Source organism: Arvicola amphibius, chromosome 11 (genome assembly GCF_903992535.2).
Source record: "Arvicola amphibius chromosome 11, mArvAmp1.2, whole genome shotgun sequence".
Classification (NCBI taxonomy): Eukaryota; Metazoa; Chordata; class Mammalia; order Rodentia; family Cricetidae; genus Arvicola; species Arvicola amphibius.
The window spans coordinates 41113125-41138510 of record NC_052057.2 but is presented as its reverse complement, the minus strand read 5'-3'; the positions used below and the strand labels follow the sequence as shown (position 1 = coordinate 41138510).

Below are 25386 nucleotides of genomic sequence, written 5' to 3'. Positions count from 1 at the left end.
TCCTATCCTTCCCGTCTGTGGTTTGGGTGCTGCCAGCTGACCGCTTTCCTACAGGATCTCAATAGTGCTTCCCTGCCGTTTGGGGACTCTGGGATGCTGATGGACAGGAACCATGCAGATGTTGCATTTCCCATATCGCTTTCACATTATTTTTAGGGTCTTCCCCAGTGCTGGCCCATTCTGCCCTAGGTTATAAGCTATAGGAACACACTCTCTCAGGTGTGTGCAAGCTGCAGCCTACAGACTACACGGAGCCCAGGGAAGCTATGAATGTAGCCCAACACACTGTCACAAATATACTGAAAATAAAAACACTCCTCACAAATTTTTTAAAACCCAACTGATTGGTTCTTAAGCATGGATTTTGTAGATGACAGTGTCCTGGTCACGGTGTCAAGGTTAAACACTGCTGCTGCTAACAGGGCTACCGCGCTTGATGCGGCCACTTTGAGTGCTCCTGTGTGATACATGAGAGCCTCAGAAGACAGCGAGGATCTGGAATCATTAAAGCGGAGCCACATGGGTCCGCTGACAGGGCCCTGTTGCCCGAGTATAGGTTTTTATCCCGATCCTGTGTCACCGGATCGATGGCCTGACACTTCTGCTCTCCACTGCAGGCTACCTGTCCTGCTGTCGATTCCTAGACGACGGACAGATCATCACCAGCTCAGGAGACACAACTTGGTGAGTTCCTTCCCAAAGAAGCCTGTCTTCGTGGGCACAGACCCTGGGGCGGGATGCGGTCATGTGTGTCTGCCCTTGCGTTTCCTCACAGTGCTCTGTGGGACATCGAGACGGGGCAGCAGACTACGACCTTCGCAGGACACTCGGGTGACGTGATGAGTCTCTCACTGAGTCCTGACTTGAAGACCTTTGTTTCCGGTGCTTGTGACGCGTCTTCAAAGCTGTGGGATGTCCGAGACGGCATGTGTAGACAGTCTTTCTCAGGACACATCTCGGACATCAACGCTGTCAGCGTAAGTGAAGCACGCTTGGCTTTTTGTTCTGTTGGTTTGCTTTGGGGACAGAGTTGTGTAGCCCAGACTACGAGGCTCATACAGCCTATAACCTACGGCAGAATGGGCCCAGCACTGGGGAAGACCCTAAAAATACTGTGAAAGCATTATGGGAAATGCAACATCTGCATGGTTCCTGTTCATCAGCATCCCAGAGTCTCCAAACGGCAGGGAAGTACTATTGTGAGATCCTGATGAAACCCCCTACTCCAGATCCCCCTGATCCTGCTGCCTCTACCTCTCAAAACTGCACTGTGTCTAAGTGCTGGACATGACACCATTATAACAGATTGCTTTCATGGATTCTTACAATCCAGTGTGCTCTCACAACACCAAATCCTCAGTAGGTTTTGATTTTTAACATTTCATCCACAAATCTGAGTGCTTATTATTTTTAGACAAGATACAAGCTTTATTTCCAGAATGAGTAGGGACAGGTTTTTGTCAGTGAGCAGGCAGCCTCAGGGATTCAGTGTGTTTCGGTGTTTCAATGAGAAGCCATTTGGTGTCGAGGGGAGCTACACAGGGCACAGTGTTCAGGAAGGGGTGCTGCTGCAGAGAGATAGCCAAATCAGGGAGGTGCCAGTTCTGCCGGGTACCAGCTTTGAAACCGGCCAAGCTGCATAGTGTCAGCGAGCCTCACACCCCAGCCTTCCTAACAGGTTTTATCAGAAAACAGTGTGAAGACTAAATGGATCATGTGTTAGAAGCCCAGAAACTGTTTGTGTGTGTGCCTATGTACATGTGTGCACGTGCGACGGAGGCCAGCAGTGGACATCTGATAACTCCTTGTTTGTATTTCCCCCTTCTTTCGTGATACGGGGTCTCGCTAGTCCTGGCTGGCTTGGAACTCACTGTGTAGACTGTGGCTGGTTTCAGACACAGAGATCCTCCTGCCTCTTCCTCCCAGGTGCTGGAATTCCAGGTGTGAGCCACTGTGCCCGCCGTCTACACCTTAGTTTTGGAAAGCATCTCACGCTGAACCTGGAGCTAATCAAGCCAGGCTAGTTTGTTTTCGTTCTGGTTACCCGCCTGTCTCCCGAGCCCTCCAGTGCTGGCCTTACAGATGTGCACCCCCTTTTACACGCACGCTGGGGGTTGAATTCAGGTTCTCTTGCTTGTGCAGCAAGCACTTCAGTAACTGAGCCGTCTCCCCAGTCCTGCTACTTCTTTTTTTTTTTTTTTTTTTTTTTTTTTTTTTTTTTTTTTTTTTTTTTTTTTTTTTTTTTTTTTTTTTGGTTTTTCAAGACAGGGTTTCTCTGTGGCTTTGGAGCCTGTCCTGGAACTAGCTCTTGTAGACCAGGCTGGCCTCAAACTCAGAGATCCGCCTGCCTCTGCCTTCCGAGTGCTGGGATTAAAGGCGTGCGCCACCACCGCCAGGCTTCATATTTTTAAGAAAAAAAAAACGGTCAGATAACCACAGGCGCGCTAAGCAGATGCAAGGTTGCTGGAGATAGAGGGGATGGCAGTCTTGGACTTTTGAGAAACATGAAAATGATGCCGAGTGGCAGTACAAATGACTACTAATGATGGCGGGGAGCGGGGTTCAGAAGAATGTGGGTCACCACTTTGAGTTTGCTAAGTGTCCCTGTACAGTTCAGATGCCAGAGGCCGTAAACGTGAGGCATTCTAGAGAAACCATGCTTGTCAATTCTAATTAAGACGATACTTTGCAGTGTGTCTGTCATTCCCACTCTAAAAGTCATTTTCGTGTGGTTCTGCAGATTACGACTGTCTAGTTCGCTTTCTATTGCCATGATAAAGCACTAGCTGCTGTACCCAGAGTCAGGACCCCCAAAGACCACCAACAGACTTTATCATTATTCCAGCCTGCTGGGTCTAACCATCCTATTCAAGGGCAAGATGGCAGCTACCCCAAGAATGAGGCGGGAGCGTCTTTTAAGCCGTACTGAGGGGAGTGTCTAAGGAAGCTAGGTCATTTTAGATATGATTGACTTAAGCAAGTGGAAATCATATTAGTACGTCTTCATTGGCTAGGGCTAGCCAGGTTAGTCAGGCCTACAGTTTTCCATTGGGGGGCAGACCCTGACCTTGAGCTGCTGTGGGGGCTGGCTCAGGCCTGGTCTGGCCTGGGACTGCTTGTACCAGGCCTCCTCCTGGCTGTTGGGGGTGTTGAGTATTGATTGTCCTTTGTTCTTGGCTTTCCCTATAAAACCGCTTGTTCAGTCTCAGGAAACTGGAATTGAGGCCTGGTCTCTGAGAGCAGAGTGAGCAGCCTGTTACGGCATCTGCTCGGTCCTTCCCTAACTAGCAGAAACTTGGAGAGGAGAGTTTATTTCAGCTTATGCTTTAGGTGACAGTCCATCACTGAGGGCAGACAGGGCAGGAACTCTAGATAGGAACTGGAGGCAGGAGCTGAGGCACAGACTGAGAAATGCTGGTTCTGCTTGCTCCCTATGGATTAATCGGCTTGGTTTTTATAGCCCAGGATTACCTGCCCAGGGATGGTACAGAGCACTGTGGACTGGGCTCTCCCACATCAGTCGTTCATCAAAAATGCCTCATAGGCTTGCCTACCTCATAGGCTTGCCTACCTCATAGGCTTGCCTACCTCATAGGCTTGTCTACAGGCCAATCTGATGGAGACAGAGGCATCTCAGCTAAGGTTCCCTCTTCCCAAACGACTCTGGTTTTTGTCGAGTGGACAGAACCTGAGCAGTAGAGAGTCCGAGAGAGCAAGTGCTTGGTTCCCCACTTTCAGGTCAGCCTGTTTATACTGACAGCATCCCAGGGAAGACACACCTGACCCAGCCATCATGGGTCACTTTTACAAGGCTGAGTGTGTCCTCTTATAGTCAAAATTACCAAAGGTTTTTTTAAAAAATGTACTGTGTGTGTGTGTGTGTGTGTGTGTGTGCACGCGCGCTTGTGTGCACCTGCATGAGCAGGTGCCCTTGAAGGCCAGAAGAAGGCATCGACTATGGAGCCCCCAGAGGTGGTGTTAGAGTGGACTGTAAACCGCTTGATGTGGGCGCTGGGCACTGACCCCTGGTCACCTGCAAGAGCAGCAAGTGCTGTCAGTTTGAAACATCAGGAACAAATGTTGAATTTTATCCAACACTTGATCTGTTGAAATGTGTGGGGCTCCCCCTTCTCTGTCCCAGCCCCCACCCCGGGGTGTGTGTGTCTGCGTGCTGCTGAGTGTTGAATGCAGGCCAACAGAAATGCTAGGCAGGGCCGGCGGTGGTGGTGCACCCCTTTAATCCCAGCACTCGGGAGGCAGAGGCAGGCGGATCTCTGTGAGTTCGAGGCCAGCCTGGTCTACAAGAGCTAGTTCCAGGACAGGCTCTAGAAACTACAGGGAAACCCTGTCTCGAAAAAACCAAAAAAAAAAGAAAAAAAAAGAAAAAAAAAAAGAAAAAAGAAATGCTAGGCAGGTGCTCATTTTTGTTGTTTGTTTCTTCTTTCGGGCTTGGTAAAAGTTCATTTGTTTATTATTTTCAATTTTGTGTGCAAGTGATGTGTGGTAGATACATGTGCATGAGTATGGGTGTAGAGACCTGTGTGTACACAATCAGAGGCGCAAACAAAATCAGCTGTCCTTCTGTAACCAGCCACCTTACTATTTAAAACAAGTCTCACTCACCTGGAAGCTTGCCTTCCTGGCTGAGCTGGCTCGTCAGCAATGTCTCAGAATCATCTGCCTGTCCACAGTGCTGGGGTTACAGGCACACTCAGCCACGCCCACCGTGCTGGGGTTATGGACACAGCCACGCCCACCGTGCTGGGGTTATGGACACACTCAGCATGCCCAACTTGTCACACAGGAGCTGGGGATTCAAGCTCCACGCCCTCATGTGCTCAGGCATGCAGAGCAAGTGCTCTCTCCCAGCCCCTACAACAGCGAGACTTATGTTGTTTGCATTGTTTGTGGGATGAGACACGAAGTGCCATCTTTGTTGAGTTGTTAGTAAACACTGAGGCCCCTTTTGAAATGAAATAGTTGGGAGAAAAATATTGTATAAATAGGCTAGGCCTTAGGACAAAGACCATGCCATGGTCCCAGCACAGGAGAATTGCTGCAGATTTGAGGCCAGCCTGGGCCACAGAGTGAGTTCTGGGACAGCCAGTGCTACACAGAGAAACCCTGTCTCAGAAACCAAAAGTCAAACAAACAGCAGCAGCAACGAAAACAAAACAACAAAAAAAAAGAGTGGCCTGGAGAGATGAGGATAGAGAAGGAAGCAGCCAGGAACACCAGCAGAGGGAGGAGGTTAGAGAAGGCTTTGAACTTCAAGGAACCAAACCACGAGGCGCATGGTGGGAGGAAGGAAGACCTTATGGTCCCGGGTCCTGGAATCTTCAGGAATCTATGAGGAAAGCATTTCCTGTTTGGAATGGAGAAGCCGTGTTCCCCAAGAGCAGCCGCCACCATTTCCAGGAACCTGTGACCCTCGTCAAGCTGCTGCCCAGCAGGACAGTGCTGTGGGATTCTTGGTGAAACAGTCAGGGACTGTCCCCCTGTGCTTAATAACAGCTGGAAATAACACTGCCCCACTATATAAATCTTTCTCAAACTTCCAACTCTGTAGTCAGATCTGAGAACAGAAAAAGATACGCCAAGAAGCTGAAAGAATATAATTACAACGTATTTGTATAATACATTTAATTGAAGCAACTATAGCCCTCAAACAACTTATCTATTTTAAAACCTAAGGGTAGGTTTATAATAATACTAAATTATTAGTTATTAAATGTTAATATTATTTTAAAACCTAGTAGTGTAGTTCAGTAGTTGAGCACTTGTTCAGCATATATGAGGACCAGGGCTGATCCCCTCCACAGAAAAAGAACACAAGGTTGTTGCCCGGAATTTAGTGGATGATATAGTAGATCAATAGGAAAACTAATTAACAGCTGGACAACTGCTTAAGAATGAAGAAAATTAAGTTAGAGGACTACTTTATTAAAGGCTCTTTATTAAATAGACCCCAGATTGATAAGCTTAATATATGAAATTAAAAGAACCAAAACGATTATGCACTGTTGATTAGGAGTAATGAAGGAAGCTGGGGAGATGCTCGGCTGGTATTCACTGCGCATATGAGGCCTGACTGCTCCACAGAACTCAGGTGAGAAGGCTGGCCTGGGAGGACCGCCTGTTGTCAGTCCCAGCACTGGGGAGCAGAGACCGGAGAGAACCCATCTAAACAGCGACCAAAAGAGGAACTAGAGAATGACCGAGAAAAACGCCTGATGACTTCTGGCGTCATCCTGTGGGCTCCCGTACAAACGTGTGAAGAAGGAAAGAAAGCAGGGTGTGGTGGCACATGCCTGGAATCTCAGCACTCAAGAGGTAGGAGCAGGAGGATCAGAAGTTCAAGGCCATCCTCAGCTACTCAGTGATTTAAGGTCAGCATGGGATAGAGGAAATCCTATCTCAAAAACACAAAGAAATATAAGTGAAGCCTAAACAAACCTGACTCCATGAAGCCTTCACACACTGCAGAGTCACGTTTGAGCAAATAAAACCAATGTACAGACATTTTGTTTCTACACACTAAGAAATCAGTGTCAGTAGCTCAACTGCAGAAAACAAAACCGTCATGAGAAAGCAGTTCCCAGGAGCTGGAAGTGCTTTGAGTAGGCACATGTGGAAAGGAGCACTGACCAGGGCTGCAGCAGGAAACGCTACTCGGGTGCCAGGCATGCCTGGATCTGTACCCCTCCATCACCAGTGGAGGGGGAAGTTGTCTGTTTTCTGTCTTCCTGCATGTGTAATGTCTGTAATGTGTGTGTGCAGGTGTTGTGTAGGCCAGCGGCTGACGTTGGGTGCCCTCTTCACCTTATTCAGAGGCAGGGTCTCTCAGCTGAACCAGTAGACCTATACTAGTCCAGCTAGTTAGCTTGGTTAGGGATCCCTTCTCTGCCACCCAAATGCTGAGGTACAGGCAGGCCTCCACACTCGGCCAGCATTTACCTGGGAGCTGGGCTCCATAGCAAGGCACGAGGGCAGCATTCATTAGCAGCCCCAGTGTGGTCTTCTCAGGCACACAAGTGCCTTATCTCCTGAGCCGTCTCCCAGCGCAGTGTTCTGTATGTTCTAAAATCTTTCCAATTTATTTTTCATAGTAGAATTCTGGAATATTTAAACAGACATCCTGTACATAGTAATACTTGACTTACGATCAGTTTTGGTTTGCGTGCAGGAACCTCCTCTTAGGCATCCTGGCAGCCCCTGGTCCTGGAAGGTCACTGTGCTAATGCTGTGTGAACATGCAGTCCGTGCCTGCTGTCCTAGTGCAACACACTGTTCCTGACAATGACAGGCACCCAGTACCACTGGGCTGAAATGTATGGATCAGACAGGCGAAGGACCACAGGCGGCGTTATTAATACTGTGTGCTGAGCAATGAATGGCCCGTGCACTTTGCATATGCTATCCAGCCTAAATCTTCAACTAAAACGAAAGCCCAGAATATTAAAACTACGTATGTATTAGGCCAGGTGTGGTAGCTCACACCTTTGTAGCCCAGCACTTAGGAGGCTGAAGCAGGAGTGTTGTGTGCTCTGGGCCAGCCTGGGCTACATGGTGGGACACTGGCTCACATAAAAAGAAACAAGCTTCTCAGCAGTCACTGAAATGGAAAGAAGCAAAATTAGACTCTAAGCCTGCCCCGCCTCCCGTCCCCAGTCTCTGTCTCCATGGTCTCCGCGTGCATCGGTTACAGTGTAGACCAACCTCACACCTCCAACGCCGGCCTCTCGGCCTCCGTTGTTTTTACAGTGGTTTTTGTTTCTTTTTAGTTCTTCCCAAGTGGCTATGCCTTTGCCACGGGCTCTGATGATGCCACCTGCCGGCTCTTTGACCTCCGGGCAGACCAAGAGCTGCTGCTGTATTCTCATGACAACATCATCTGCGGGATCACCTCTGTGGCTTTCTCCAAGAGCGGGCGCCTTCTGCTAGCCGGCTATGACGACTTCAACTGCAGCGTGTGGGACGCGCTGAAAGGAGGCCGGGCAGGTCAGTGGTGTGGCCGAGGCAGGTTCTGTTTCAGGAAGCCTGAGAGGCTCCCACAGACACGGAGGCCGGCTGGGCATCCAGGAGCTGACAGAGCAGCCGCTGGGCGACTCTCCTTGGTATCTTCATTACCTTTGATGGTAGCTGGAGGAACACTTACCCTATGGAAGAATGATATTAGGTCCTAGAATGGTAAATTAGGGGTCAGGAGCAGTAAATATAAATTGGTGCCTTCTTGCACAAATCAGTTTTCTTTTTCTTACATCCTGGTTGGTTTCTTTATTTATTATTCTGAGACAAATCCTTATGCTTGGAAGTCACTATAAAGCCCAGGCTGGCCTTGAGCTCAATGTTACCCTCCCTCAGCCTTCCAAGGGCTGGGGTTGCTGGTGAATGCCGCCATCCTACCCTGCTAAGCTGTCACTTGGGGGCTAAACCATTGCTCTCTAACCTGACAGGAAGCATGGTTTCTGCAGTGGCTCATGCTCTTGAGACTGACCCTGAGGATATAGGCAGACCGTCTTCCAGGCCTCAACAGGAGCCCTCCCATTAAAAGCCAACATAGCAACCATACTGGAACTGGGATTAAATGGAGTAATTTGTAATGTTAACTGAAATAATTTAAAATTATACTCCAGAAGCTGGGCGATGGTGGTACATGCCTTTAATCCCAGCACTCGGGGAGGCAGATGCAGGTGGATCTCTGTGAGTTCAAGGTTAGTCTGGTCTACAAGAGCAAGTTCCAGGACAGCTAAGAAAAACCCTGTCTCGGAAAACCAACCAACCAACCAACCAACCAAACAAACAAATATATGGTGTGTGTGTGTATGTGTGTATGTATGTATGTATATATGTATGTATACTCCGTATACACATATGGCTGTGTGTACTTTGTTACTATAGCACAACAAACTTATTTTCTGCACCCCAAGATAAACTGGTTGGGTGCAGTGGTGTACACTTGTAATCCTAACACTCAGGAGACACACAGGAGGATCACAAGTTTGAGGTCAGCCTGGGCAACACATCAAGACCCTCATCTCAGAAAAAAACTTGAAATAGCACGCCTGTGTTACTGCCAATTTTCTCTTTTTCCACACATCCCTGTCCCCTGAAACTCTCCCCTGTGCTCCCCACCGTCTGCCTCAAGAGGAAAGCTGGGATCACAGTTTAACAAGTCAATTCCAATCTCCATCCTCACCAATCAACCGTTTCTTTCTCCCAGTCAGGAGAGAGGTTAGTGGCTGATTCCCTAGTCTTAAGCTGGCATTGGTCATGTGACTGGCATCATAGACAAGCAAATGGGAAGGTGTCACCCCTTATTGTCCACTTGCTAGTGCAGTTCTGTTTTGACACACTTGCCCCCACTTAGTCCCAGGGATCTCCATCTCCACTACTGTAGACCTTGTAGCTTACAGCTCCGTTGCTGTCTTGTGCCCCTGTTGCTCACTCCCCACCTTTAGAACCTCACCCATGCTCTCTGATCTCACAGGAATTATCTTCTGAAGTCAGTTAACAAATCAGAGAGTTCAGAGTTTGTACCTTGTAGATTTTTGTAAATAACATGTTGCCCAATGCCAGCGACTCCATATATGAAGAATTCTGTATTTGGCTGTTAACCTCAAACTGCTAGTATCCGTCAACTCATTTCTAACATGCTGAGTTCCTGGTTTGCTTTGCTGATCGCTGTCTTCATGGCTGGCTTAGTACAGTGTCTCACTTTAAAGACTTGGGAGCCCTTCTCTTCCCTGTCCTTTCCGGGTGACTGGAGAGGCCACCTCTGTGCTTTCTTCTTACTTGGTATTCCAACACCATGGTGGTAAAGTTGCCATCCATACACCGCCAGACTGGAAACGCTACAGGGAATACTTAAACAGGATACACTTCTGAGAATGAAAATATGTTTTAAAGAGAGATGGTGGCTCTGACATTGCATTTGAACCTGAGTCCCTGATGGCTTCGTGAATAGGAGGCCTGATAGGTGAGGCGGCCCTGAGGGAGCCAGCGATTGTTCACGCATTCTTTGACATAAGATAATGAGAGGACATTCTCGCTTTCATTTGGATATTTGCATTGTCACTCAGATCTTAAGAATTGTTCATTTTGTCCTGTGCAGTAAAAAAAAAAGGGGGGGTGGGGATGGGTGAGTCTCAGGTCACTGCAGTGAACAGAACGTAATGAGCTCGATGTCTTCATCAGGTTAAAACCAGTTTGTGTTTGGTGATGAACAGAAAGAATGAAATGAATAGTTTGGGTCTATTTGGGGAATAAGATGGAAGTCTTGTTCTTGTTGGAAAAGTACACTGTATAGAACTTCCATTTAAAAATGTGTTTTTATTGAAAGTAGCACAGCTCAGTAGCAGAATTGGAATATCATGAACTTACTGGAGATGTGGGATTTGTTTTTACATGTTTTCCTAGGCAGAAAAGTTATAAAACTCCTGGGTACAATGGCACATGCTTGTTATCCCAGCACTTGGGAGGTAGATGAAGGAGGATTGGGATCTTAAGATTATCTTTGGCTGGGTCACAAATTCAGGATCAGTCTGGACTGCATGAGACCCCTGTTCTCAGTTTCTCCCCCCACCTTTTTAAGATAATGACTTTTCAAAAATCGGAAGCACAAATTGATGTGTTTTCATGCTAAAAAAAAAAAATTCACGTAACCCACGGTGTATGGTACTGTGCCTGACTTGCCCTGACGGCTGTGTCCCCAGGATGCCTGTTCGTTTTCTAATCACCATCTGCACTGTGATGCACAGCTTTGGCGGTTCTGAAACTCCGGTTTTAACTGTGTTGACCTTTCTTTGTAGGTGTCCTTGCTGGTCACGACAACCGCGTCAGCTGCTTAGGCGTGACTGACGATGGCATGGCTGTGGCCACCGGCTCCTGGGACAGTTTTCTTAGAGTCTGGAATTAACGGTGCCCTAGGTTCTGTTCCGCAGTGGCTCTCTGGAGATCCATGCTACAGCCCGCAGCTGTAAGAAGACACTCTACCTTCTGTTTGCGGATGAAGATTTTTCTATTGAGATGACTACATACGAAAGAAAGCGTCTTTGAATAAAGTACAGCCAAATGGTGGTCAGAGACAATCCAGACTACTAAGGTCCCTTGCTGAGGGCGAAGGGCCTGGGTATTAAGCAGTTGTGTTGACATTAAGCCCGACAGATTCCTGCTTGTGCTGGTCCTTTTTCTGTAGATTAGAATGCACACTCTAGCAGGTGACCGTTGTGTTTGCATTTTGTTAGGGACTCCCCTTGAACTCTGTATATATGAGAAACATCACGTTTTTAAAGTATTGTCATGGAAGAGCCAGGACCCGTAATGGGCAGAAGTGATATTGTAGATATATGTGCTGTCTGAAGGAGTCCCCTTGGGCTCTGACGTTGCAGTTGAGTCACGATGGCCTCCTGATTAGCAGAGCCGGAGCCAGTGGCTGTTCATGCATTCTTTGCCATGCTAGGGATCTAAGTAAGTGCTCCTTTTGAGTCACTTGAGGGGACAGGTGATGTGAAGGCCAGGAGGTAAAAATATCACCGACATAGGGGGGCACACTGAAATGTCATTACAATTTATTATAACCAGTAGACATTGGCATGTATGTTAACTTTTGGTATTCTAAAAGGCTGAGCCCTTTGAAACTTTAGATCTTGCTGTTAATTTCACATTCTGAAACCAAGTTTGTAGAATGTACTAGTATTTCAGAAGTGTGACAAAAACCTGACTTGCCCCTGCTTCTGAAGACTCCTGTCCAGTATGCTCTGTAATGGGTAGGAAACAGTTGCTCACCTTTAACATTTTTGAGAAATGTAAATTCATCCACTCAACTGGCACTAACATATATAAGATGGCTTTATGAATTTTGTGTAATGTAAGATCTGAATTGGTATAAATTATCTGCACCCTTACACTTTTGCTCTTCTGTTTGGGTGGTGCTGCAGAAGGAATCACTCTGCACCCCTGGCTTTTCAGATGGAAGCAAGCGTTCTGCTGCCGTGCAGTAATTCCTTCAGAGCACAACAGACCTGTTCCTACGTGGCTTGCAGCTGAGTGTCCAGAGCTGGCCCCTCGAGCCTGAAGCATTGTTTCAGAGGGTCCGCTCACAGCAGGCTGTCCAGTTGCTCTGTCTGTCACTGGGCTGTCCTGCCTCTCCTCTTGTTTCCTCCTACAAATTTAAGTGACTGACAATAGCAGACTGTTAACCTCTTGCTGGGTGCTGCCTTCATGGGTTACCTGGATGTATACAAAACATTGAAACTCAGTAACACTTATGTTGCTATTTAATAGTTTGTTAAAGTTGATTATCTGTAACTAACTTTAACACTTCCAAACTCTGGAGTTTTCATCCTTATACTGTGACTGTGCCCGTGTATGTGTCTGCTGTGATGAAATCTGCATCAGCTTTATTAAGGTCAGTTGCCCTTCACGTATTACAGTGGACAGAGCCTCCTCCCACACAGCTCCAGGGTTGGACCTGAGTGGGGCAGAATGGGAATGAACAGCCGACAGACACAGGAGAGCTGGGGCCATGGAAGAAACTGCAGCCCCCAGGAAATGAGTTTGTTACATGGTGCTGCTGCAGACAGATGAACATACAGGAGACAGGGTTAGCTAATCTGGGTGGGCGTGCTGTGGTGGACACACACAGCCCGGAACACCCATACTCAAGCCATTCTCCCGCACGTCTGAAGCAGCAGCACCCGCGTCACAGCGCACATTAGCTCAGGGCTTCCTTTGCTTCCGACAGCAGGGAGGGGAACTGAGATACAGTATTGAAGAGAAACGGACCATCAATGGCAGCTGTGACTGTGTACCTCAGTCCTTACTCTGGGACCCCTTTGCTCTTGCCTATTTGTGAAATAGAGGGTTTACTTTATGAAGCATAGCTCTCTGAAATAGGGCACAATTTACTTAAAAGGGAAGAATAAAAAAGACAGTGCTGGGCTGGACTCTAGCCCTCCTTGCACGTGCTGCCCAGAAGGCGCTCTCCCTCTGGGCTGCACATGCAGCCTGCCCCACCCAAGCCAGAGTTGAGGCACATTAGAGGATCACAATCATTTCCCCAAAAGGGTGTGTTTCCAAGACTGCTGTGTAACTCAGAACTCACCCAAAACTCTGTTCAAAACAGCATTTCTAATATGTATTTTAAAACGGGGCTAAAGGATTTAATCTGTGGTAAAGTGCTTGAAGCACAGGGCCCTGGGTTCAGTCCTTAGCTTGGTGTCAGTCAAAAGTCATACTGAAGAATTCTATGGCCCTAAATATTTTAAAATGGAATTCAGGGCAGGAGAGTTGGCTAAGCAGATAAGAGCACTTGTTACTCTTACAGAGAACCTGGGTTCAATTCCCAGCAACCATGTGGCAGCTCACAACCACCTGTAACTCGTCTCAGGGAATATGACTCCCTTGGGCACAAGACAAAACATTTGTACACATAAATCTATGTTAAAAAAAAGGGGGTGTGCTTTCATATTAAAAGCTTGTGTAGAACAGAATTTAAAGATTTCCCTTACAATGTAGCTGGAGAGTAACCATGATGAACATATGGCTCACTACACACAGTGCCCATGTTTGGCACAGTAGTGACCTTAGCCAAGCTGCTTTCTACTGGTGGGTACCTTTAGGGTTTCTCTGCAGTTTGCTGTGGCTAAATACACTGGCTTGCCTGAGACTTCCCAAAATTAGCCTATATAATGTGCCTTAGCAGGTTGATGCTTAGCATGCAAAACATCAAACAAAAGTCGTCGTTGAAACGGGCAAGATTTTTAACATTTTGCTGTGGCTCCTGTCTTGGCCTCTGAGTCCACAAGCATCTCTTCCCCAAGAGTGTTGTAAAGGCACATGATCTTTTCTAAAACACCGCCCTGTAGTTGAGTGAGTGTCCCAGAGTGCTGTTTGGCAACAACGGCTCTACCCGGAGATGAACAAGTTCATTTTTGGCAGCTGTGCTCCATGTAATAGTCCAGGTCCCTAACTAGCTGAGACTTCATTGTGATACACATATACTGTGTTGAATTCCAAATTCCTAAGAGCAGTGAGCGTTGGGCTCTGGTCCTTCAAGTTCAAGTCCAGTCAGTGGCTGTCATTTTAATTCAGACCTGGCAAGCTGAATGATGCTGTGTTTCTGAGAATCTATGACGTGACCTAGTGCAGTCCTTTAACCCTTCATCTGGAGGGTTGCATGTGAAGGAACACAAAGGGACCACTGAGAGTTGAGGCCAGTCAGCCAGGGCTATCAGATGGAAACCTTATTTACCCCCAGGGACTGGAGAGATGGCTCTTCTCATAGAGAACATGAGTATAGTTCCCAGTTCAGGTGGCTAACAACTGCCTCTAACTTCAAGGAACCCAAAGCCCTCTTCTGGCCTTCTCAGGCCCCTGCACACACAAACGCAATTTAAAATAAATCCCCCTTTAAAGAAAAAGAAACCCTATCTTTAAAAAAAAAAAACCATAAAAATGACCATTCTATTGTTGAAAGTACTCTCCAATCCCATTGAAGACTTAGGTTTAGAGTAAAGCTAAGACTTTGTTTTAGAAGTGAAACTATTCAGGGAAATTAAGTGGGCATGAACGTCTTGGATTTTGAATCATAATGCACGTTCTTGTATTAACTAGCCTAGAAAAACTGAATAAGCAGACCCCAGATGGACCCTGCCATCATTTAAATACAGAACATCCCTTTAGACTGCAGATCAGACCTGGCTTGTACTGTGTGTGTTCTCTGGCCACTGTGGAAAGCGCTGGTTTTACAAAGATGATCTTAAACTGATCCTGTGGAACACGAGGCGCACAGCAGGCTCACTTCTGCTGGTCACTGCTTACAACAGGTGCTCATGGGCTGTCTGAGTCAGCACTGTTAGCCACCGGCAGATGGAACATCTTGTATTTAGGAAATATTTTACATGTTTATAGTTTTAAGAGTTTTTTTCTTAAACCCAATGGCTAATTTTGTAAAACAGGTGTAATAATGTAGCATTATGAGGAAAAAACTTTTTCAACTGTATGAACTGCATCCAACAAAATCTTCCATAGCATAGTCTGTTAACTTAAGTGGTACAGCTGCAGGTTGTCCAGGCCCTTCTGTCTTTATACAACGGTGCTCTAACCTATCATTTTTTCCTCGAAGAGGCTTCTCTTTGAACATCTGCATCGTCTCACTGGAACAATGATAGCATAAATGTGTCTTGAAGCAGATTTGAGAATTTTTCTATAAGGCACCTTGGAAATGTCCTCAAATATTTTCAACACAGGAAGCCAGCTGACTGAGTGTCAGCCATGTCTAAAGCTTTCCCATACAAGCAGAGGACCCAACAGTGCTGCGCTACAACAGTGGCCTGTGAACTGCTGTTGTGGCGAGCTGTACTATACGCTGTACTCAATAAAGTGCTCTTCACTCTTTCATTGTGCCATGTTTAAGTCAAACTTTAGTGAGATTTTTAAAATTAAGTCCCAGAACTAATTCAGGTTCAGCACTTCCATAGTTAACTCTACTTCCTTTGTTTAAATGCTGTTTTTGTTGTTGTTTAATAAGAAAGGAAGTAAGGGAGAGACTGTGTGTCACTGACCCAAAGCTAGCTTTTAGTTTATTATTAAAGCCACCAATTTCTCATCCACAGATAGGTCGTTCCTTCATTGTGGAGCATAAGAGCAGGTCTGTAATTCTAGTAGTTGGGAGACAGACACAGGAAGATCCCAAGTTTGAGGCCAGCTTAGACTACATGTAAGACCCTGTCTCAAAAGAAACAACATTCATGCTTCCCCTGTAGCTCACTTGGGGTAGTTTAGTTCCATTTTTTAAATTGAAAAAAAAAATCTATTCAATGTTTATATCTCATTACAATTTTAAGATTAATGAAAGAGTTTGAATTAGTTACCAAGACAAACATAAAACATTAGAGTCAGGCATGACACACGCCTTTAATTCCAACAGGTAGATTTCTGAGTTTGAGACCAGTCTGGTCTACAGATCAAGTTCCAGGACGGCCAGGGCTACACAGAGAAACCCTTTGTCGAAAACACCACCAACAGAGGAGGTTTGTATTCTGCCTGTTTAGGGAGTTCTGCTGGCTTGGTTCTTACAGGCTGCGTGCCTACCATGGAAACCTCTCAAACGGGATCTCCCTGAGCCTGGCCAGAGGAACTAGATGACAGTGGTGCAGTAGCCGCGGCCTCGGGTGTGACAGGCTTACAGGACTATCATGAAGTCACTAACGGATAAATGCTGCATTTACCAACTGACGGCAAACAGGTTTATTTTCATCTTGCAAGCTTGCATACTTATAAAAATGTTTTGTAAAAAGTTAAAGATCATATAAAGTTTATAAAACTGTAAACAAACATACACAGTAAGTCATCAGGTGTGTGCAGTAACCGAGCAGTAACAGTCAGCTACATTCTGTGTGGTGCATGAGCCCAGCCACAGGCGCACTCTAGTCTGGTAGAAGAGCTGGCTCTTTTCTCAACAGCCACGACTTCAGCTGGGAACTGCACTCTTATTTAGTGATGTAAAGCATTCTGAACTATGAACACTTGTTCCCAGACTTCAGAGTACACTGAGACCACCTGCAGGGCTTCTTTAAGCTTGCTGCAGACTCCAAACTTGATATGATTCTACAACTCTGTGTTGAGCTTGAGAACCTGCACTTACAAGTTTCAAAGTAATGTTGATAACCCACTGATCAAACCCAGAGAACTACACTGAAGCATGCTAATTATGTGGCCAGAAGTTAAAGTACTCGGTGTAACTTTGTAACTTATCATGTAATTTTCACCTTATCCCACTTGGTTACCATTTGGGGGGTGGAAATATCAGCAATAAAAGCAAAATGTAGTGATGTGTGTTTAAATTTGAATAGTGCAGTCCCAAACCCAATTTTCCTAAAGCATTAGTAATTCTGAAACTTTTCGATGATCTAAATAATGGTATAAAATATTGTAACACTCTTTAAAATTTTTAAAATAAGAGATGGACCTATGGTACACACACACTTTTAATCCCATCACTTAGGAGGTGGATCTCTGTGAATTCAAGGACAACCCAATGGAGTGCACTGTCCCCTGGATGGCACAGCTGGCATCTAGAAAATACTCATAGGTTAGCACTTTATTTTCATAGTCGGGTCAGAGAAGCAATCTTCCTTGCCACTTAAAAGTATTTCCATAGACACTGTCAACCAGCCTCTAACAGAGGCACACATAATACCTGAACCATAAACATTTCACTAACAGCGATTTTTGTGGTTGTTTTTGTTTTGTTTTTTTCAAGATGGTTTCTTTGTATAGTAGTCCTGGCTGTCCTGGAACTCACTTTGTAGACCAGGCTCGCCTCAAACTCACTGAGATCCACCTGTTTCTACCTCCTGAGTGCTGGGATGCCACCATTGCCGGATAAGAGTGATAATTTTTAATGGGGCCCAAGGAAATTCATGTAATTAAAGTCAAAGCTGATGGAGGAGGGTTATCTGTTTATGTGTTACTTTCATTGGTTAATAAAGAAACTGCCTTGGCCCCTTTGATAGGACAGAAAATTAGGTTGGCGGAGTAAACAGAACAGAATGCTGGGAAGAAGGGAAGTCAATCAGTCACCATAGCTCTCCTCTCCATGATGGATGCAGGTTAAGATCTCTCCTGGTAAGCCACCCCTCGTGGTGCTACACAGATTACTAAATATGGGTTAAAGGAAGATGTGAGAATTAGCCAATAAGAGGCTGAAACTAATGGGCCAGGCAGTGTTTTAAAGAATACAGTTTCCATGTAATTATTTTGGGTAAAGCTAGCCGGGTGGCAGGACACACCCGCCGCTCCATCTACACAAAGCTAGTGGGGACAAGCCAGTGTGTCAGTGAGACTCCTCCCAAGGATCCATTTGTCAGTCATGTCACCAAACGCCACATACACCTCCTGTGCCCCATGCTAGCCGTCCCTTCTGACCGTCCACCTCACGTTTAGGCAGAAGACCTCTCCTTGTTGGACTCAAGGCTGGAAATGTTAGAGACAGAGCAGAGCAGAAGACCAGAGCCAGATACTTCATGTGTGACTATAATGACAGGCCCTCCTTTGATTTCACATGAGTTTTAATGAGGATAAAACTGTGTGGTAATGGTTAAATCCTTGCTGTGAGGGCGAAACCCAGGAGCAGCCCACACTCCCTGGTGTGAACAAATCATCTGATAAAACAATTCCGTATTCCCATTAAAGGCATCAAGAACTAGTGAAGGAAGATGGAAAGATCTCAAACTCCTGGATGCCAGGAAGCAGTTCCTCAGAATCAAAGACAGAAAGCCCTGGTTAAGAGTCGCAGGACGCAGGACCCCTCAGAGGCTGCACAGCTGGTTCCACTGATTCTAAAGGAATCCATTTAATCCAACAGTTCAGTCTTTAATCTACAGCTAATGATGTTATTGCGACACTTCAAAAAGTGTGCCCTCCCCCAAGACAGGTCATTACCACAGCCTCTGCAAGGCATCAGTACTCAGAGTAGTAATTCATACTGAGGTCATTTCATAAAAATAGTTCTCCCCTTCTTCCAAGTCCGCTTCCTCCAATGTGATCAGCACAGCAGCCTTTGTTAAGATTCTTCATTGCTTGAGTGCAGAAATTGCTTCGAAAAATTCTCCAGCTCACTTTCAAGTTGAACGGCTTTATTTCTAGTTAAGACAATAAATACACCTAATTATCCTAACAGTCAATGAGAAAAATGCATTCTATCCAAACTGAGAAACAGCCCTCTAATCAGCTGGGCCCATCCTTATTGAAACTCACACATGATTGTTACCACGCGGCTCCTGCCATGCTCACAGTGAACACCTCAGAGTCTAGAGCGATAATAAGACAGAAGGTGTGGACTTCAGTATCAAAACAGCCTAACAGAGAGCTTAAACAGGAGTCACATCTTACATCAGTCATAACTGTAAAGTGTAAAGTACTGAATGACTCGCACGCTACATGCAAAGAAGATGGCAAGGAACACATCAGAACTATACTTGATGTAATAAACTGTCTGAGAGGAAGCCCTGATTGAACTGCCAGATACAGATCTACGCAGCATATTCGCATACCATGCTAGGGCATGTACTCACAAAGAAGGGACTCTATTTGGAGAGAAGGAGTTGTTTTGCTCTCTCTGCACATGTGGCTGAGGTCACAGAAGTGAAATTTACATATGCTGGTGAATATATTTCTTCAGGCGACACTCCTGAGACACTAGACAGGATGGCTGAGCCTAAGCTGGTACAGCTGTGATCCTAACCCACCACGCGCTCCTAGGCTAGACTGACTTCCAAGAGGACTGCACTGTGAACATCAGAGTGCACTTGACACACTCGGGGCTCACAGACACTCCACACCTAGGCTGGGCTGCAGCCTACTGTCTAGGCTGGAAACGGGCCTGGGGTGAGAATGCTACAGCTTCTGAAAACAGAATGAGCACTGTGCTGCACTGCATCCTCACAAAGGCGACGACAAACATGGGCGCTGACATTTTCATCTGACTAATTACATATGCACCCCAAACTCAGGCCACGAGGACCATCCTCCAATCTGCAAACACTAGCCATAAGGCTGTTCTTTGATGCAGAGCTATATGCTGTGTGATCCCTGAAGCAGCAGAGTGCTCAGGTGGTGCACGACAATCCGCCCAGACATGCTGGCAAGGGAGTGGAAACAACTGCCATGTTAGACCTGATGGTGACACTTCCTCTACTGTCTCCCAAAAGATCCATAATAAATCATAACAAAGCACAAGTCCAATTTGTCAGGACACTTGTATATTTATTGCTTCAAAGCAAGTGTCCTCAGTCCTCAGAAAGAACAGAAGCTATGTTTTTGGTTTTATTTGTTTGTTTGGTTTTTTTTTTTTTTTTTTTTTTTTTGAGTAAAGTCTCCAGTAGCCCAGGTGGACCTTGACAGTGCTGACACAATGCCCCACTGTCATTTTAAATAACTGAACTTCTGAAAGAGAATTATCCTAGCCTAACAGAGAGTAGAAGTTGAAGTCCAGGAAATTTCCTTTGGCTCAGATGGATTCCTGCTGCAACTGGCTTTCACTGAAATTTCAGAGCAGGAGGGACTAACCATGGACAGTTACTGTCTTTTTAAAAAGATTTATGTGTGTTGGCCTACATGTATGTACTTGCACTTGCTTGACTGGTGCTGAAAAACGTCAGAAGGCACAGAATCTCTTGGAACTAGAGTTATAGGTGGCTGCTGGATAACCTTTCCTGTATACAGTCTTCAGTTTTATGAACTCCATGTGGGTGCTGGCAACCAAGTAGGGTTCCCTGGGAAAGTATCAAGTATTCTTGCTGTGCCATCTCTCCAGCCCCAAACATGAACTCTTAATTTAAAGCAACAAAGAAAGAATTTAAAAGTTCTAATACAAAGTCATTAGTGACTTCATATAATTCCTTTTTCGATGTGAGATGAAATTAGATATTCATGTTATTGAGAGGGAAAAAGTTTACCTTAAGAGCTTCGAGTTGTTTTGTATTTTCTCCAGCTGATCTATTTCTTTGGATAATTTAGCAATTTCTTCTTCCAAATGTTTTTGGGTAACATCAACTTGTTGGCACAGTCTAGCAAAAGTGGTAGCCATTTCTCTAAAAAATAAATATACATATATATATGTTTTCTGAAACAAATACATATTAATAAGAAAAACTTAGTTTTGTTTTTGAGACAGGGTTTGTTTTTGTTTTTTTTTGTTTTTTGTTTTTTTTGTTTTTTTTGGTTTTTCGAGACAGGGTTTCCCTGTAGTTTCTAGACCTGTCCTGGAACTAGCTCTTGTAGACCAGGCCGGCCTCGAACTCAGAGATCCGCCTGCCTCTGGCTCCCGAGTGCTGGGATTAAAGGCGTGCGCCACCACCGCCCAGCTTGGTTTTGTTTTGAATATAGTCCTGGCTGTCCTGGAACTCAGATCCACCTGCCTGCCTCTCTCTGCCTCTGGAGTGCAGGGACTAAAGGTGTGCACCACCATGCTCACTTAAAGAGGAAAACTTCAATACTAGCTAAGCCAGAAGGCCAGCACGACACTTGAAAGTTTAGGGCAACTGCAGGCTCCTTTATTTTGCCTGAAGACAACATGCTCACAGGACTTGGCTTCGGCTGCCACAGGGCCATGAATACAAATGAGACAAATGCCAGGACTGCTAGAAGAAAACAAAGGCAGCACCCTACAAGACAGAGGAGCGGGAGAGGACTTTCTGAAGAGGACCCATCAGTTCAGGAATTTAAGCCAACAACTGACAAGTGGAACCTCATAAACTGAAAAGCCTCTTGACAGCAAAGGACACAATCAACTGGAGGAAGAAACCCACACTGTGGGACAGATCTTGTCAGTTGTAAATCTGAGAGATTAGTATCCAGAATGTAGAAAGAACTCAAAAAAACAAAAGTCAAGGAAACCAACCACCCAAGTAAAAAAAAAAAGGGGAGGGGGGCTTTAGATCTGAACATAGTCCTCAAAAGAAGAAAAATGGCTTAAGAAATATCTCAAAGGAGCCGGGCGGTGGTGGCACACGCCTTTAATCCCAGCACTCGGGAGGCAGAGGCAGGCGGATCTCTGTGAGTTCGAGACCAGCCTGGTCTACAAGAGCTAGTTCCAGGACAGGCTCCAAAGCTACAGAGAAACCCTGTCTCGAAAAACCAAAAAAAAAAAAAAAAAAAAAAAGATATCTCAAAGGGCTGGAGAGATGGCTCAGAGGTTAAGAGCACTGACTGCTCTTCCAAAGGTCCTGGGTTCAATTCCCAGCAACCACATGGTGGCTCACAACCATCTATAATATAATGAGATCTGGTGCCCTCTTCTGGCATGCATACATACATGGAAGGAATGTTGTATACATAATAAATAAATAAGTATTTAATAAAAAAACTTAATCAGTATTAAATAAATGATTCCCCCCCCCAAAAAAAGAAATATCTCAAAAATTATTCTACCATATGGCCCAACTGCTGGACTCAATCTCCTCCTTCAGACATACTTGCTCAGCTCATTGGTGCTCTATGGACAACAGTGAGAAAAGGACATATACATATACAGTCCTTCAGCTGATGGAAATGTGGTACAGAAACACTACGGAAAACTGCTCAGCAGCAAATAAAAATGAAATCATGAACTTTTCAGGTAAATGGACAGAACTAAAAAAGATCACATTGAGTGAGGTAACCCAGACTTAGAAAAACAAAATACATGCGCTCTTATTTATGGATCTTAGTTCTGAATCCTTATTACACACACACGCACACGCACGCACACACACACAGTTTAAATGAAGTTTCACTACTTGGGATGGTGGTTCTCTCCATAAGAGTCACAGAATGTCTAACAAAAACCCCAGTGCAACTCAAAAAACCTCCCCTTGCGTTGCTAGGAAGGGGAAATCCAAGAGATTTCCCAAACACAGGCTACTGCCGTTGCCCTTGGTTGCACCCCAGAACTTGAAGGAAAGACCCTATTGCTGAAGACACCACACGCTGGACATAGACTGGGCTGAACTGATTAGAATTGGCATGCAAGGAGCACAAGCTCTAATGCCATCCAAAGGAGCTATGCATGCACGCTGCCTAGGGAGAAAAGCAATCAATAGTCCTGCCAAGCCGTAGAGCCTAAAGGTCACAACAATGACCCACTAACCAGATATCTCCAATGCAGTTATATCTTGGGGGTGATCAACAGCTGTCTAATTAATTGGACTGAAGGCCCGCTCAATGGAAGGAAATCCATGTCTACTGTAAACCTAGCTAACTACTGATGGCTAGTGAGGTCAATGACCTTAGAAGACTAGAGGAGACACCACTTCCCTAAATCAGTACAATTTCTAATTCCATTCTTAAAACTTATCCTTGCATCCACAGGCAAGTGACTGTTGCTCTCAGACTCTCCAGGGAGCTTCCTTCTGTAGCAGATGGAGATGGTACTATTATAATTACTACTTCAGTAACAATAGATTGCTGGGGGCCTGCCCTGAATGACACATCTAGAATGCAACCTCCAAACCTAAGGCCCAGGGAAGGCCCAGGAAGGGCTGTAAGAGCCAGAGAACCAGGACATCTGGTACAAGATATGACATGAAGCTACACCCATGAAATTTCAACAACTGGGTCACCCAAGCAAGACATGCTTAGTGAGAGTAATAGACAGCATGCCGATGTAGATGGGGAAAAGACATTCTCACCCCTAAATGAAGAGCTACAGGCAACTAGCTAATGGCTGCCGGGAGGGGAGAATCCTGTAGTCAGCCTAAATACGTACGTATGGACAACACTGAAAGGATCCAGGAGGGTGCGCACAAACAATAATTAAGGAAAGATTTCATGAACTTGGGGGACATGGGAGGAGTTGGAGGTGAAGGAGGGCGAAAATGATTGAATACAGTATGCACATAGGAAATTCTTACGAAAACAACAGAATACACACACCCAGGAAACACCAACATAGGAGATGGGGATTTCCTCAGAAGCCTAGTAGATTTAACTCTTCCCACCTGCTCAGTAAAAACAAAAACTGTTAGGGGTGGGAGATGACATTCTTTTGTGAGATAAACCACTGAGATCCCAGTGTTACCAGAAGCCAAGGTCACATCCAGTGCAGAGGCTAAGGACAGTGCTCTGAGAGCAGCTTCTGCATTTTACCCAGGAATATGTCTCCTCGGTGTGCACCTCAGACAGAGTTATCCAACACATCTCTCTCTGCCACTATCTTATGTACTATCACCTATCTTCTGGCCTATTTAAATAGCCATTTTCTTCATTCTACAGATACCCACTCTGACATATGAAGCATTTTTCACTGTTTGATTAAATACTGACATTTGTCTAGTATGTCATAACTAATTATTTGTGGGTGCCTCCATTATAATGTAAAGGGAGGGCCAAATTAATTTTCAACTTTTCATTTACCATAATTCCTACAATTATGCTGGGTGATTTTTTTAGAAAGGGAGATGTGGAGTTACACCATCATCTATAAGAAATTCACTCAGGTCCAAGTATCTTCAGCAGAGAAAACAGTTCCCATTACACAAATGAAATCACAGAACAAGACTCAAAAAGTACTTAGTGCACACTGCATGAACAAGTCTCTGAACCACAACTCTACTTGTTTTGACCTGTGTCTCAAAACAGTCAATTACCTGTTAATTTCTATAAATGCCGCCTCTTGTCTAAATCATTCCAAACACCATGCACAGTAACTGGTTTCGGAGCGCAATGGCTGGTGACAGCACTCCCAGAGCTCCCAATTACCCAGACCTAATCTCCACAAGCTTACTGTCACATGCCCTTCTAAAACAAACTGCCCACACAGGAATTTCTTTCTTCAAGGTTTTTTTTCTTAAAGATTTATATATTTATTATGCATATGGTGTTCCAACTGCATGGATACCAACATGCCAGAAGAGGGCATCGGATCCCACTATAGATGGTTGGGAGTCACCATGTTTACTGGGTATTGAACTCAGGACCTCTAGAAGAAAAGCCAGTGCTCTTAACCTCTGAGCCATCTCTCCAGCCCTCTGCATGTTCTCAAACACATTACCTTTCGCCCAGTCTACCTATTCTGCATGTGTAAACTTCATGTCTGCTTACTTCCAGGAACCCTTATTAAAGGCTGTTCTCTTTCAGGCTTCCCTTACAGGAAGAAAGACGTCACTTTGCTTTGTCCTTTCCTGCATGTTACCTCTTTAGGTTGAGCTCCTCTGGGACTAAACTGTCTCAAATTCATTTAAATATACAACACTGCACCTGGTTTAAAGGGAATTCAATACACTTCTTCCAATATTTAATTGTTATTAATGCAGAAACTGGGGATTTGTGGTTAAGAATAGTTGGTGCTCCTGAAGAGGACTGGGCTTGGTTCCTGGCACTCACATGATGGCTCACACCTATCTGTAACTTCAGTTCCGGGGATCTGGTGCCCTCTTCTCATCTCCAAGAACACTAGGCACACATGTGGTGCAGAGACATATGGTGGACCACGGCCCATGAATAAAATTATGTGAGAATTCTGAGTGCTTGTGAGAAAACTCAGAAAACAGGACAAGAGTCTTGTGACCACAGCTTCTTCAAAAACATGGTTCTTGGAATGTGTTTTGTGCCCCTCCCTGGTGTAGCAGATGGAGGAGAGAGTTTATTTCAGATTATTCATTACAACTGGCTATTGTTACTTGCTTTTATGCCCCTATGGAAAGACATATTTCAGAGGAGAGAGTTTATTTCAGATTATTCATTCTAACTGGCTATTGTTACTTGCTTTTATGCCCCTAGGAAAGACATATTTCTGCCTATGAGGCTTGTCCTTGTGATTGTACGCTTTACCTATGTGACTCTTCTTAACCTTAGAGTATAAACTGTCTGATGCTCTGAATAAACGTGGCTACTGCATGAGAC

General features: G+C 45.2%; 2 protein-coding genes across 5 annotated transcripts in view; one reads left to right on the top strand and one right to left on the bottom strand.

Annotated features, from left to right (window-relative positions):
* The window catches only part of Gnb4 (G protein subunit beta 4), a 45413-nt gene extending 28181 nt beyond the window's left edge, over nt 1-17232 (top strand). The window contains exons 7-10 of one of the 2 annotated variants that reach the window (XM_038347534.2): nt 618-684; nt 776-977; nt 7785-8001; nt 10812-17232. In XM_038347534.2, coding sequence (XP_038203462.1) covers nt 618-684; nt 776-977; nt 7785-8001; nt 10812-10918 — 593 coding nt within the window. In that variant the 3' untranslated portion in view covers nt 10919-17232. The remainder of the gene's footprint in view (nt 1-617; nt 685-775; nt 978-7784; nt 8002-10811) is intronic. The other variant, XM_038347535.1, reaches the window with a different exon arrangement.
* Nucleotides 17233-18056: 824 nt separating this feature from the next.
* Nucleotides 18057-25386, bottom strand: part of Mfn1 (mitofusin 1) — a 40866-nt gene continuing 33536 nt past the window's right edge. For all 3 annotated transcript variants that reach the window (XM_038347659.1, XM_038347658.1, XM_038347660.1), the window contains exons 17-18: nt 20463-20597; nt 18057-18647 (exon numbers count right to left, since the gene is read on the bottom strand). In XM_038347659.1, coding sequence (XP_038203587.1) covers nt 18569-18647; nt 20463-20597 — 214 coding nt within the window. In that variant the 3' untranslated portion in view covers nt 18057-18568. The remainder of the gene's footprint in view (nt 18648-20462; nt 20598-25386) is intronic.